This window comes from Pagrus major, chromosome 9, assembly GCF_040436345.1.
Source record: "Pagrus major chromosome 9, Pma_NU_1.0".
NCBI lineage: Eukaryota > Metazoa > Chordata > Actinopteri > Spariformes > Sparidae > Pagrus > Pagrus major.
This window is the reverse complement of record NC_133223.1, coordinates 13122869-13138205: the sequence shown is the minus strand read 5'-3', so window position 1 is coordinate 13138205 and position 15337 is coordinate 13122869. Positions and strand designations below refer to the sequence as shown.

Genomic DNA, 15337 nt, shown 5'->3' with positions numbered 1-15337 from the left:
ACTTAATGTCCACAACAGACGTCCTCAGACGTGACAGCTGTGCAGCTCAGTGGTCATTTTGTTTTTTGCAGGTAAGAGTGAATAAACGGCTTTAAAAAACATGACAGGACTCTGAGAGAAGTATGCCTCCAGACACAAAAGTTTAATGAATCAACAATATTTTGGATTTGCTTGTACAATAACATCATTAGTGCAAACAAAGACGAGCACTTTGAAATATCTGACTGTCACACTTCAGCAGCGGATATGCAATGCCAATACAACACAACAGATTGACATTTTTAACCTTAAATCTCTAATCAGAGACAAGCAGCACCAGCTCAGGTAATATTCTGATATTTAGAATAAAATACACCATAAAGGTTGAAGTGGGGGAAACTAAAGGGCTGTTCGTTACAATGATTTAGGAATCAATCCTGATAAATGTTGGTGGCAGCCATTTAAGAAATATTTCACTTTGGAAAATGTTTTCTTTTCAGCACCCCTCAGCGAAAAGTTGACCTCAGACACTGGCTGCGACCTGGAATGTGTACTGCTTTACTGGAGTCAGGATTTCAAACCATGTCTGTGACATGAATTATAAAGTGTTGCAATGTCTCAGCTTTGAATTGTATTTTTAATTGAAGAAGGCAATTTAAAATGCTGTGATGCGTCAGTGTTGACCTCCATTGATCCTTCATCAGTCCTCAAACTCTCTGGCCAAAAGAAAAGAAAACATTCATGCTTTGTCAAACCAAAGAAACATGTCACTTTGATCTGTGACTCAAATAAATACAAATAAATAAAGGGGCGTATGCTGGGATGTCAGTGTGGCATTTAGGGGATTACATGTATGTATGAAGAAATGACAACAAAACATGGCGTCTGATCTTGAACAATGGGAACATTTTACCATTACATCCACTGTCCAGCATCTACACACAGATCGAGAATGTAAGCAGCAATTCAAAGTGTTTCAGTTAATACGGGGTGATTACCACTGACACAAGGTAATGGTTTGACAGTTTTCCATCAGCACAGACTCTTAACAGCCCATCAGAGCCGACCATTGATAAGAAATACCCACTTCTTCAAGAATACTCCGGCATCAGTAAAGCCATCACAGCAGCAGAGACAGAGTAATCACGGGAAACAAAACGAGGCGTTCAAGCCACATGTAATCATAAAATCCGATCAAGGTCGAACTGTAGTGTCACGGAGGTTGCTATGAGATATACAGGGGGGATGACAATGTAAAGCGGGGCTGAAGCTGAAGTGTTTCTTCAGAAGATTTGTTGTTCGAACAGGATCTTCTCAAATCCTTGTGGAGCTGTGTGGTAGAAGTCACTAAACTGGCAGTCTAAGATGGCACTGTCATCCACTGAAACAAGAGAAAGACACTGTGTTAAACCTTCAAACAGATTGTTACTATTAGAAGACTTTAAGTTAAAACATAAAGAAACAAGATCACATCACATGTATTGTGCATATCCCTGTTTCAGTATTTTTTTAAGTTAAAGGGTAATTCCACCAATTTTCCACATTAAAGTGTGTTTACAGGTGTTGAGCAGTTCTACTGCAGATGTGAAAAAGTAGTATAAAGCCTTCTGTAGCTACACAGGAAGCTGCATAATCTGATAAAGTGGTTGGAAGAGGTGTGTGTTCAACACAGTACAGTTGCTCATGCATGAGCACAAGCACGGGTACGCAATGTGGATATGAAGTATAATCATGCATATTATGCCGCCTTGCATACTCAAGAAATCCAGGAATGTGAGAGGGCCGTCTATGACCGAAACAAAGCCACAAAAAAGTCAGTCGTTTGTCATGTTCTCTGTGTTGTTATCCATTGTGCTGTGACTGCACTACGATGTGATGATGTATGCACAAGAGGTAACTGTCCTCAGGCTTTGTTGCAGCCGGAGCGATGTGAGTGCAGGGCAGGACGGACAATTGTGCTTTGGCACGGTACAGAGCAACTGGGCCAAGAGTGAGTGTGCCCTAAGTTGCAGTGTGATTAATGTAGGCACCTGGATTTGAAAAGTAGTCCACTGGTCCAGCATTGGACTGTTGATTTTGCTGGACAGTTTTAAAAAAACAATGATCAAAATCCATACTGCAGAACAAGAGATATCACCTTTTTTATTCCCCAAATTGGTCTTCCTTTTCAAAACCTGGCACCTACATTACCCACAATGCAACTTAGTCACTGAGTGAAATCACTGAAGGCAATTTATCAGATTACATGCAGCTTCCTCTGGAGCAACAAAAGGCATACTACCTTTTTCACATATGCAGTAGTAGGCCCCAAGAGCCGTTTGCTGCTGTAAGGGTTATTTTCTTGTTAAAATGAGTGCTCAATATCGCTGTATTCCAACAGTCATCACTGCTGTAGAGTGTTTGGACAGTAACCCACGTCTCTCCTCTCCCTGCTCATGCAGTGAAAGAATAAAGACATTTTCTAGTATCCCTGCCCACTTTATTCAATCAGGACAGAAAACTCTGAGAGGCGGTGCTGAGAGCAGGATCGTACTGTTCTGGCACCTACACCAGCAATGGTAGAACAGGAAAAGCAACCAATTCCAGCACTCCCGTTGACGGCTTATACCAACAAACAGGCCAAGTGATGAAAACACTTAAAGAAAAGAAAGAGGCAAAGAGAGCTGCCTCGAAAAGTAGAAAGGAGTCCTGCAAGTGTGTTGATGTAGAGAAGAGGGAGGAGATCGTTAACTGCAAAACGGACAGGAAGTTAGCTAAAATGACGACAATACATACAGCAGCTTTAACACACATTAATGTGTTAAATTGTTGTAGTTACCCTTTAATGCATATACATAAAAGGATACATTCACCCAAAAATGAAATTATAGTCATTATCTACTCAACCCCATGCTGAATGGAAAGTCAGGTTTCATAAAACATTTCTGTAACTTCACAGCACAACAACGCTGGAGTACATTTTCTTAGATAAGTGAAGTAGAGGGGACTCAAGGTGTCATTCACACCCCTTTTAAAACAGCAATCTTCACTGTAGCTGCTAAGCTAAAAGCGTTAGGATGAACCCTTTTTGAAGTGAGTGCACAAGCTTGAGCACGCGTCGGGGGGGAATAGCATCTTTTCAAATCAGTTTGGGATTTGCAGCTGCCGGCTACTTGGATTACACCGGACAAGCTGTTTGGAGCCACTATATGTTTTTTCCCCCATTTTGAATGTTTTAAAACAAGTCCTCAACTACTTCAGTTGTTTAGGAGAATGCTGCAACGCTGTTTTGAGGTGAAGATCCAGAAATGTTTGTGGACTACAAAACTTCAGCTGACTTTCCATCGACATGGGGTTGAGTAGATAATGACTGAATTTTCATTTTTGGATGAACTTCTCCTTTAAGTCAAATATTCAAACCCTGGATGTATGTTGTTTTGGTTGGACCGCTACATCAAATGGGTGGTGCTCAGTCACACCATGTGTAAATAGTGAGTGTTGATGAAAAGTCACCATTTCCAAGTCAAAATTAGGAGTGACTCACTATAATATTATTATTACTACTCAGGAGTAATAATATGATAAATAGACAACATTCCAACATTTTTCTTGTTTATCCTGCTAAGTTATTTGTTCTGCAGGAATTAGGTCAAATGACTAATAACAGCTAATATTTGATCATAATCTCTCAGTATACAATGTTATGTTTTGTCTGAGCTTGTTTATAGTGAGTTCTCAAGGTGCCGTAATGTTATTAACACAACTTAAGCCTGGATTTCACAGTTAGGGTTAGGGTTAGTTAGCATAATCTCATAAATCGGTTCCCGGCCAACAAACACTCTCCTACTCACACAGTTAGGGTCCACCTGAGGTGTGGTAACAGCAGGAGATGATTGTAGGTCTCCTTCTTAACCACTCAAAATCAAGTCACTGACCCATAAAGCTACTTTATATGCAACAGCTTTCTAAAGCAAAGTTAAAAACAATAATATAAACCAACACAAACTCTGAAGCACTTGGAAACAAAGCTAGGAGGTACAGATAAAGCTAGGATGCCTACAGATGTCTGATACAAAAATGTAATGCTTTTAAAAACTCTTTTAGTTATTTATTTTTTTTTTTAACCAAACTGAAGGCTGATTTTGGACACATTAATCTTTTTCTTATTCAAGCATTACAGGTAAGTATAAATGTATGTAGCAGAGGCAGACGTAGGTTTTATGTAGGAATATTTAAAGACTTCTCAAAAACCTGATAAGACAAAGAGGACATTGTTGTAGATTATAATATAAGGGGAGTAACAAAAATGTAGCTGTTCCACTGCAGCTCATAGAACTAATTTAGGTTATAATCATACGGTTTTCTATTCTTAGCTTAATTAAATCTTCAGTCATTTTTATTCAGACTAATTATAAACCTTACTCAAACTACACTGATAGAATCTTTGAAAAATCTATATTTTATGGCATCACTGGTATTCAATCATGCACAGGTAGTTGCCGTTTAATCAGAAAACATACCAGATTAACAAGGTTCTTATGGTTAAGTGAGAATGAAGCATGTTTGCCGATGCTTGTTAGAAAATAGTGAAGTGACATTCAGCCAAAAAAGTTGTTCTTGCACTTTAAACATTAATTAGGCCGTAAAAAATACCACACAACAGAAAATTAAGTGAAAAGTTTGTAATGATATTTAAGAGGGCACCCAGAGTGACTTTCTGATTACACTGATACATTTTCTAGCTCTGAAACATTTGCGGTGCTCTAAAAACAGAGGGTGTTTGCGAGAGAAAGCTCAACCAAATGAGTCACAAGTTACTGTTTTTCTGCATTAGTCTTGCTGTAGGACAGGAACAGGCAAAGCTGCCACTAAGTACAGAAAGCCTCCATGCCCCCCCCACCCCACCCAACATTAAATCACCTGGTGATTTCACCAACAAGTTTTACATCAACCAAAGAGGACAAGACAAAACAAGAAAATCATCATGTCTGTTCCTGACTAACCCTCCCTGCTAGAGACTTTGTTTGGATTAGTCCACATTACTCAGTCTTAGATGTGTGGAATCTGTTTGTGGATAAATATGTGAATAAAAAATACAACATGAGCAGTGTTATGTAAAAATTTACAAATACAGCCCTCTAGTGGAATAAAATTGTAACTGCCTTAATGGCGTTTCTGAGAAAGTTGTTCAATAATGGTCACATAATAATAATAATTAACAAACCTTGGTAACCAAGGCAGCAAATCAAACCAACAACTAACTAAACTTACCATAAACAACAGGGAATACAGTGCCTCGGATCCCTGAGGCAGGACAATGCATGTTCTTTCCATTCAGATATAAATTCAGCTCCACGTGGTCATATGTGATGCCCTGAGGAACACAAACAAGACTGGAATTAATCACTGTATTTGCATGTGATATGATTACATATCCAAAGCTAGCTGAACCATAAAAGATGAAGCATTCATAAAGTCTGGCTATTTGAAGTTTGTGACTGTAACCCATTAATAGAAAAAACATTGAGTCCACATTCCCGTGACCATCTGAAGTCAAGAGGAGCAGGAAAAGCTTGGGAAAGCTTAATAGTTTAGTTTTGTCTATGATTAATTCTACCACAGATGTCTGAGCTATTGTTAGACTCACATATGGATTTGTTAAGATCAGCAGATCACTGGTTTTATGCCCTGGCAACTGTCAGTTACGTTTTTAAACTTTTAAAAAAGACTTTTTGCAGGTTATGGTTAGACAAGTAATATTCACCAAAAATAGAGAATTCAGAGTTAAACAAAGATAAACATCCTTCAGTGATTCAATAAATAAACAACAGACAGAAATTGAATTTGTTTAAAAGTTCAGTTTCTCAAACCTGTCCCAAGTAAACAAGCAATTGAATAAAGTATCTCTGGCAATGTTATCAGTTCAGTTATTCCCCCACGACTGAACCCTCTTCTCAAAGAGCAAGTTAGCTGTTTCGTCTTTTTCAAATTTCCAGCTTTCTGCACAGAGGGGGATGTTGGGATGTCGCCGATACCGCCTTTGAATTTGATGATCAAAATTGAAAGCTCATTTTGAACAATTTTTGATTTAGAATTGAAATCGTGAAACCCCTGTTTTTTTTCCCCCCAGTTTTCTTTTTCTGTCTCTTCTTCGTGCAGTTACACCTTGTCATACTGGACCATGGTGTCTTGAGCTTACATTATAATTATGGTCAACAATGCGCCCCTTCAAGTATAAAATGCATCTGAAACAAAATGAGACATAAAAACATGACTAAATATTTTCTGATGAATCCAAAATGTAGCTTACAGTCAATTTCTTTAGATATCAAGGATTTTGGAAATACATTATATTAGTTATCAGCACATAGCCACTGTGCTGATTGAGCAAGTACAATGAAGTAATGTATATGCATTTAAAATGAGAGAAAATCAGTCTAAGATTGGCGTTCATGGTCAATGTGTTTGCCAAAGATAAAGTTGCACTGAAATATGTGTTAATAGCTTGAATCACAAATGAAGCCTCACACTAAAAATATTTCAGTGTTAAACAAAGTCAGAGTTTGTTTTTCCTGGCTCATGAACAATCACAGCTCTCATGCAAACGATCTTGAACAGTAAAATGTGTATCTGCATGCAAACATCACTGCTGGCAGCATCTTATATAATATTGTACCAACATGCAAATCAGTTTAAAATTAAGTTCAGCCAACCTTTTTGTTCAGTTGTGTGATAACAATAAAAGCAGCATTTACCAGTTGGTTGGCCTGCATCATGAGAAAATACTTCTCTTTACACAAGTTTATTCATGCAAAAATGCTCAATTGACAATATGACAAGTATATTTGTATACATGTCTTTGCTGTCTGAGTAACTATATGTTTGTGGGTTGTGGGCTCTCTTTGGTAAAGGTCACATAAATACAGTACTGCCACTAAAGGACTCGAGGGGTCGCCAAGTTACCAAGTTTAAGTTCCAGTAGCATTTTTAAGCTGTTGTGGTGTCTTCAGAAGGACCATAGTCTCTTACAGCCAGTCCTAACTCCACACTTTGTTTTAGTGCTGTGTCAGTCCTGGAGAAAAGTCTGGCTGAACCCATTATCATTCTGGCTTGATTGTAGCTCCTTCAACCAATCACAATCGTGTCGGGCAGCGCTGATCCTCGGAACCAGCCACTTTGCCTCTACAAAATAGTGTCTGGGGGAACTTTTCTTGGTTGAACATTTGTATATGATGAGGCTAGCCCTAGCATTAAAATAACTACATTCCCATCAAAGAACCAAGCAGGGATGCCTTATTGCACGATCCAAATGTTTGTCAAGACTTATCGTTGTTGTTTTTGAGGCAAGACTAGAAGGAACATATAGTGTCAGAAAATTACCACGACTAGGTTTTTAACTAATTATATTTTAGGTTTGGGAAAAAGACAATCAAGATTTGTCTTATTATGTGAGGTACAAGCTGTCAAACACCAATTTGTGCAGATGACGACATGCCTGCTGACAGTGATAGATACAGGTCTGCATGTGTGCCAGCCCCTGCTGGATTTTGCACTGTAGCTGCCTGCACCCGCAGGATTCTCTGATGCCCCAGCCCACTCCCGTAATCCATTTTTCCAGATCCCAAGTCTGTGCTCATTAACATCCCATTTTAAAAAATGATTTCGAGGTCCTGAACGACAAGCCTTGTAACAAAATTTCACAAAGGTTTTTCAATGTATAAAAAATTCTTTATGATTAATAAACTGGCGCCACATAGTAATTTGGTGCATAAACACAAGGCTATCCAGCCCACATTAAACCATGTGAATATCGATGTCAGCCATGGCCAACCTCATAATATTAATTTCTACAGCAGGACTCACAGGGCCAGCAGGCCTCTAGCAGATAATTAGTGTGAATGGTTTGATTCACTCGCATGAAACAGCTCAATATGAGTACAGGCGAAACTAATAACAATAAGGGAGTAAGATCTCAGTAATCATTAGTGAAGCACATATACTCTAGTCTAAATGAAACCATCTGAGCCCTCAAAGAAACCAACTGGCTCATATGATTCAAGGATATGGTCATCAGATTTAAATTCAGGAGCAAGTAAAATTAATTTTGCACTTACCACAATGTCCCCCTCCTGAGGAAGGCTGTTTGCGGGTAGCCGATTCTTCTCTTCATTATTGTGGTACACAGACCCATCATGCCTCAGGACAAGGCTGTTTGTGTCTCTGCCCAAAGGCACTTGATTAAGATTCACTTTCTGCGTAGCCACACCAATTCCCCACACACCTAAACACAAAGCACAGCACTGAGTATCCGCGGTTCTAAAACACTCTTGTAACCACAAAGACTAAAACGTCTTTATATTTATAACAAAGGTAATCTGCAATAACAAATGTATTAGCAATTTTCAGATGAATAACAGCTTCACAACTGAATGCTAATAAAAAACAGTCTGTAGCTGTGTCTGTAGATGTGGAGCAGTGTGAAGAAGAAAAAAAATTCTTGTTCTTTACATTTTCCCGGTCTTTCTAAGTAAACAGAACTCTATAAGTGAGCGTGCAGTCACAAGATGGTGCTGCTACTAAAAACAGTAGCGTGTCTGTATCAATAACTGTCTCTCGGAATGCACCAGAAAATTTCAGTCTGGGAAGAAAATAAGGCTGGAGCTACAAGCCAGGCACTTACCAGTGGACTGGATCTTAAACTCAAAATAACTTTTGTTCTGGTGCAGAGGAGCGTTGGCCAGACAGCCTCCAGTGCCACATATCCTCCGGCCGCTCTTTACAATGACAACATCTGTGCCTGCAACAGAAAGGCAAGAAAAGATGTTTAAGTTAAAACACAGAATAATTCAAGAAAATAATTTAGCCACTCACTATTATGATTAGTCAATTGTTTAGTTTATAAAATGTCAGTAAATATTGAAGCTATTTCCTAACCCCCCCATTTCCTAAGCCCAAGATGACAATTTCAAAGGGCTTATTTTATTTAAAGAAAAACCCAAAGTTATTCAATTAGGCAGCAATTCCTCACACCTGAAGCTGGAAACAAAGAATGTTTGAGATTTCTCCATAATCAACGACAAAAGATGAATAGAATAATTATCAGAATTGTTTCGGATTGATTTTTTGTGGATCGGCCAATTGACTTATCAGTTTAGCAGTGAGCAGACTGATGATTGGTAATTTGAATTCTCTATTATAAGTAAGTTTATGTTCATTAGCCTGTAAATCAGTTGCAGTTCTTGGATACTGATAATAAACACGACAATAAAGTTTCTCTGTGTTTACCTTTCATCTCAGTATAAGACGTGGACCTATGAGCAGGATTTTTATGACATCACAGCTAGTTTGGTAGCCAATCATGGTCCAGTATACAAAAAGAATAAACTTTTCAGTGAAGGAGACATTTTGAGTCCAAAGGTTACAAATTTGAAATGAAAAATCTTCTTCTCAACGTGGGGGAAGATTTTTAACGAGGTAATTGAACTGGTGAAAACACCTCAGACACAAATTATTAAAGCAGAGTTCTTGTATGTGTTTGACAACATGTGTGGAGGGCATATCTTTGGTTCAGCTACTGAAAGAAGGGGAAACGTCGATCACCAGTGTCTAGAGTTCAGATGTCACGAGCTGCCCTGTCTGTTGGTATTAACGTCAGGTCGCACTATATTTAACACAGATAACCTTACAGGGAGTAAATTAAGTGGATAATGTTAGAACAACAAACAAAAACCACTCCATGGTACTTAAAACAGATCTGACAGCATAGGTCACTACACAACAACTAGCTCTCGGCTAGCTCACGTAGCTAATAGTCACAGCGGAAGTAGCAAAACATCATGTCACACACAGCCAACTGGACTCACGCGGACACCAACTGCCTAAACGCCAGCTGTGAGGATGAAAGTCAAACTTCCTTACCCATGTGGTGGGTGTCTAGCTGAACGGTCGGCATTTCTTTGAGGGGAATATGCCCCGTTCCGCCATCTCCGCAGCAGCCTAGACAACACGTAAACATCGCAGCCATTCTTGCTCCGACACTAGCTGAACATCCGGAAACAAACTCCTAGCAGCAGACCAAAGAGTGCTCGACGTCGAAACGTCAGGATGCCCCGACGCAACAGCGACACCCCGCGGCAGAGCCCGGAGCTGCATAAGCCCCTGCTACCCGACTGTATCCAATCACAGCGGCAAAGATAGGCAGTTGCTCCTGATGGCATGGAAACAAGGGAAGAAAATCAAGGTCAAAATTTCTACACGTGACTAAGTAACTATTGGATATCGATGTTACATAACCACAAGTGGAAATAAAGTGGGTTTTCTAGAAAATGTATCAAATGTTTGGTGGACAGACGCTGAGTTGGCCACTTATCATGAAGAGCATCCTCAGCTGGCTGAAACGTGAAGCCAAAAACAGTGTTGCTGATGTGCGCCGCAGATCGGCTTTCTCAGTATCTGTTATCTCACGGGGCCAAGAGACTGTGCCACTTGTCTGCTCGGTGCTACAGCGCAGTGAAGTTCACTTTTTTGATATCAGCTGATGCAGCTGGGCGCCTTCAGCTGCTGCCTCTTATCGTGTTAACTGTTTACAGATGTATTATACTGACAAGCACTCGCACGGGCGACTCAAGTGGGCCAGTGTAGAAAGCCCGTGATGCAAAGATGGGACTAAAACCTAGTTGACAGTTTTTCACGCTGTAATGTTTTGCATAGCAACAGCCCCTCCCCCATCCGAGCGGCAGGGACCCTCTGCAAATTACCCAGCCGCGACAGAAACGTAAACATCCCAACACTTGAAATTAAGTTGACAAAAAGACTCTCGGTACGCGTTGCTCTCACGTTGGATGCGTACTGGTACATCTCCCGGTTTATCTGCGCGGGTTTACATAAGAAACAGCTGTGTTTGAATCTCCTGTGCGCCTCTGAAACGGTTAACTCTTTACCCGGAAAGGGCGAAGTCTGCACAGCAACAAGCGCCATGATTGCGTTGCACTGTGCGTCTCAGCAGCTGGTGAGTGATTCTTTTGGTCCAGTAGTTGCATGTTACTATGCGCTTGCAAAATCTGTCACAGCCCTACTTCAGTACCTTGCCAACAGGAGCAACGCAAACGCGAACCCTGTTTGTCGATAATTTGTCGCATTGGATTGGTTAGACGGCTGTAATTCAGGGCTCAGCTCAGCTAACCACTGACCTGCTTCTGTGTGATACAAAGCTAGGAGAAAATCGTTTGCTCTCACAGTCTGCGTCTATAAAGTTAGATTAAAGATTTTGACTTATATCCTGCCTGTTTTTGGGACGCGGCTTCGAGCTTTTTGTACACCTCCAGCTGGTCACAGACACCAAACAGCAGGATGTTGTTTAACGCTAGATGGGCACACGGAGGCTTTGGCAGAGCCCGTGCCAAGCTTTTACGCGGGCACAGCGACGCGAGTCGTTTTCACTTTCAAGATGGGAATACTCCAGACACAGCTGGAACATGACTGCAAATATCTGTATCCTTTGCGATGCTACAGCATTTTCGTGTGTAATTTATTGCCTGTACTGCCTCGCGGGGCAGCATCCCTCCGAGTGTGGGTGCGTATGTGTAGCAGCTGTTTTTATGAAGTGTTGATTTATTGGGCTTTCTTTACTTACATGACGCATCGATTTGACGCCTGGGTGATGTGTTTACAGGATACCATGGAGCAGCTAGAAGAGGAACTTACGTGTCCGATCTGCTGCGGTCTCTTCGAGGACCCTCGGGTTTTGCTGTGCTCGCACAGCTTTTGCAAGAAATGCTTGGAGGGACTCTTGGAGGGGAACCGAGGTCCTGCGTTCAGAACACCGTTCAAATGCCCCACATGCCGCAAAGAGACCCCTCACAACGGCGCAAACAGCCTGCAGATCAACTACTCTCTGCGCGGAATCGTGGAGAAGTACAGCAGAATCAGGGTTCTGCCGAAGATGTCTGTTTGTAAACAACACTGCAGCCAGCCTCTTAACATATATTGCGCCACGGACTTGAAACTCATTTGTGGGTTTTGCGCAACTACAGATGACCACAAAGGGCATACATTCTGCTCCTTGGAGGTGGCATATGACCGAGAGAAGGAGGCGTTTGAAGAGCTGCTCCACCGAGTGGAGAGCTGGCAGAGCGCAGATATCCTGTCCTGCCTGGAGACACTACAAGCCAGTAAGAAAAGGGCGCTCCAGTCGGTGACCAAGGACGCAGAAAAGGTAACAGACTATTTCGACAAACTCATCAGTGCCCTCGAATGCAAAAAGAACGAGATCCTGTCCGATTTCGAAACACTGAAGCTGGTGGTGCTGCAAGCGTACGACCCGGAGATCACCAAGCTGAGCGCAGCGATGGAGGAGCACAGCCGGGCGCTCAGCATCGCAGACTCGTTCAGGAGCGTCACCGACCCCCTGTGCTTTCTGCAGCAGATGCAGGAGTTTCGGGAGAAGTTGGGGGTCCTGAAGGAGACTCCACTGCCCTCTCGGAAAGACATGGACGTCGGTCCCCTCGTGCGCAATTTCGACGTCAAAAAGTGGGACTCGCTGAAGCTCAGGGAAGTGGACAAGATCTCAGTCCCCCACGAGAGTGGCTCCTACCGAGCGCGGGGCTCGCGGGTGGCAGCGCGCAGATGGATCACCTTATTTATGAGCCTGTTGGTGCCAACGCTGCTCCTGCTGCAGCCGCACAACCTCGCAGCCTACGTGCCTTCGCAGGTTGAACCACTTCTCACTGCAGTCTCCTCGCACCTTACCCACACCGCTGTGTACCTGCGGGAAATGACTGACATGTACACGAGTTTATTGGGCGCAGGTCAGGAATGTATCGTGAACTTTATTGACTCGACTGTCAATTTTATTGGCAGTTGTAAGTTGTTTTAATTATTAGGCTGTGGCATCTGTGCCACGCACCCACAGCTACAAATCGTTGTCACAGTCACCCGTGAGGTGCATGTAACTAGTGAGATATTCACCTCAGTCCACATGGAAACACATTTTTACCTGTTTTATGTTGTATGTCTTTTCTTTTTGCCTTATTTTGTCGTTGCTAAAAGTCAAACCTCTAATCAAGCCATCGAATCAAACAGAATCAACCCTTAGTCCAGAGACACTAACCCCATACTCTGTCCACGAATGTGCAATCTCTTTTCTTTTTCTCATGACACATTTACACTTGTTCAAACGATCTCTACAAATAAAACGGAGAAATTGAAGTCACTCCCATGTTTGTTTTTATTTAGAGCGACGTGCAGAGTCAGCCAGCTATTTAGGGACACACGCTTGTTTATGAAGCACACAAGTGAGTAATAAAAGACAAATACAGTGCAATCCCTGGCCTCTTCCCCGCAGAGCGCGTCCGCACCACAGTGATGCTGCAACCTCTTCAAGGTTACAAACGTTGCATAACAGGGCCCGTGTGAAATATTCACCAGGCTGCAGACACAGCGCAAGAGGAGAAACACAGCCCTGATTGTGATGTTTTGATGAAACTAAAGAACTGACAGCTGTATTCCCCCATCACCGATAATAAAGACACGGGTAAGGGGACGTGATTCTCACGCATGCCAGGCAGTCACTTCATCTCTGCACGAGATTTATTTGCGGAGGTTCATGTGACTCATTCGTTGCACGACTTGTTCGGTCTATAAAGTCAAACATCAGCAGGCTGTTGGGTTAAATGTACAGTGCAGGCCTATTTTCTGCTGTGCATCTCAATTTGTAGGAGACTGACTGGTAAGCCTGAATTCAAAATGCAAATGTGAGAGCAAATGGAATTAAAATTCTTGTAAATTCAGGGAAACTCAGTGAGATGTGTGGCTTATCGCCAGCAATGATCTTTATTAAAATAGGTCAGAGCAAAAGGACGAACCGTGGATCGTGAATTGATCAGTTATGCTTTGATTTATTTATTTATTTCTCCTGAGCAGAGAAGCATTTTGAAAAAGAAAGAAAAAAAATCCTAAGATCAGACCACAGAGTGAATCCGTGATGTCAGCACTGACCATAATTCAGGATGTACGTCATGGCACGCCTGTACATATATATAGCCTTCTGTTGCCAGGCAAATATAGGATAAAAATAAATGTATCACTCTACATTAATATTTTAATTGTCACGGCACGCAAATTTAAATATAGCCTGCAAAATGTCAACTCAATTCAGATGAGGAGACACTATTGTGTTTATAAGTGACTTTTCTGTAATATTTCCATAGTCAGGTCGCACGGTCACTCTGTGTGTGAACACTGGGCCTGTAGTGAGGATGGAGTCAAATAAACTTCAAATCTTCATCTATTCAATCTTTCAAAATGACTAAACATCCACATAATGTCAAAAGTCTATTTCGTGTATCAGTGTGTAATTACAGGACTGGATGATGTTCCGCACTCTTGCACACTGACACACCGAGGGTCTGAGTGTGTGATGGTTATTAAAGGAAAAACTTTTTTTTTTTTAATTCCTGCGATTGAAACACATTTTTCTTTGTTATTTCCTATTGTTACAATATAATTTTACACTTAAGTCCATTTTCACCTTTTTTTGGATATGTGGTTGCGAAACGCAGGCAACACCGATGTGTTATTCTATAATTTTACTGGTAATTAAAATAAGCACGACCTTAATAAAAGCAGCTAAATATACAGAAATCACAACAGCAAAAAAAATATTAAGCCTAACAACAAGTGTAAGATGTGAAAAGTGGAATATCAGGCCGTCCGTCATTAGGTCACATCGGCTGTATTTGTGAACACGCAAAAAAAAAAATAATCAGACAAACTTTATATTTAAATAACTGCACCAAGAAAAGGTTACACGAATTTAATAATTTTCGAAATGAATGATAATGAATTACATTGACTTGGTTTATATTTACACACACACACACACACACACACGGAAAATGTATTCTGTAAGTCTGTCTTGCAGCCTTGGTGGTATAAAATCCTACATTTTATATTCAAGCATATCATTTCTTAAATTCAAATAAAACTATAAAGGCCTGAATTTCTAAAATATGAATATTTCAAAACATGTTTAAAAATGCAAGCCTTCCTGTTCAGGGAAAAAGTAATCCTAAAATTGCGCACAAATCTTACTGTTTTCTTTGTAATGTCATTCTGTGTATATTTCACCTTTGTCAAATGGCCTTATTCCTGTATATGTATAATTATATTTGCGAAAACGAATCTGAGAATTCAGGATTATCATTAAAAAAGGCCTACAAGGCCAAATGGAGAAAGGCTGCAGCAACATGCGTTTGTTTAGTGGACGGTAAAGTATCACTGGGCCTTAGCCATTGTTATAATACCCATGGTCATCACAAAAAATGTGATCAATAAAGTAATCATGTTAAAAATGTATTTATTTTTTATATTAAAAGCGAGC

The 15337-nt window shown here is 40.9% G+C and overlaps 2 protein-coding genes across 3 annotated transcripts; one reads left to right on the top strand and one right to left on the bottom strand.

Moving 5' to 3' along the window:
• Positions 1-121: 121 nt before the first annotated feature.
• On the bottom strand, positions 122-9997 carry spryd7b (SPRY domain containing 7b). Its single transcript, XM_073474261.1, has 5 exons — positions 9877-9997; positions 8639-8755; positions 8073-8239; positions 5230-5332; positions 122-1360 (listed from the first exon to the last, which is right to left on the bottom strand). The coding sequence occupies exons 1-5, from the start codon at positions 9980-9982 to the stop codon at positions 1263-1265; spliced, it is 591 nt and encodes a 196-aa protein (XP_073330362.1). The 5' UTR covers positions 9983-9997; the 3' UTR covers positions 122-1262.
• Positions 9998-10870: 873 nt separating this feature from the next.
• trim13 (tripartite motif containing 13) lies at positions 10871-13168 on the top strand. Of its 2 annotated transcripts, none has more exons than XM_073473584.1 (2): positions 10871-10966; positions 11630-13168. In XM_073473584.1, exons 1-2 carry the CDS (start codon positions 10934-10936, stop codon positions 12830-12832), a joined length of 1236 nt encoding a protein of 411 aa, XP_073329685.1. In that variant the 5' UTR covers positions 10871-10933; the 3' UTR covers positions 12833-13168. The 2 variants fall into 2 exon arrangements, with proteins under 2 accessions (XP_073329685.1, XP_073329684.1); XM_073473583.1 differs by having other exon boundaries at positions 10918-11530.
• The last annotated feature ends 2169 nt before the right edge of the window (positions 13169-15337 follow it).

Bases quoted from the DNA above. Each gene is read 5' to 3' on its own strand.
- trim13 (XM_073473583.1), top strand. From the start codon at position 11,405: ATGGGAATACTCCAGACACAGCTGGAACATGACTGCAAATATCTGTAT. The intron at 11,531-11,629 runs GTGCGTATGTGT...ATGTGTTTACAG, and splicing joins CAGCATCCCTCCGAGTGTGG to GATACCATGGAGCAGCTAGA.
- spryd7b (XM_073474261.1), bottom strand. From the start codon at position 9,982: ATGGCTGCGATGTTTACGTGTTGTCTAGGCTGCTGCGGAGATGGCGGA. The intron at 5,333-8,072 runs GTAAGTGCAAAA...TGTGTTCCTCAG, and splicing joins CTCAGGAGGGGGACATTGTG to GGCATCACATATGACCACGT. The intron at 1,361-5,229 runs GTAAGTTTAGTT...CTCTTGTTTCAG, and splicing joins TGTATTCCCTGTTGTTTATG to TGGATGACAGTGCCATCTTA.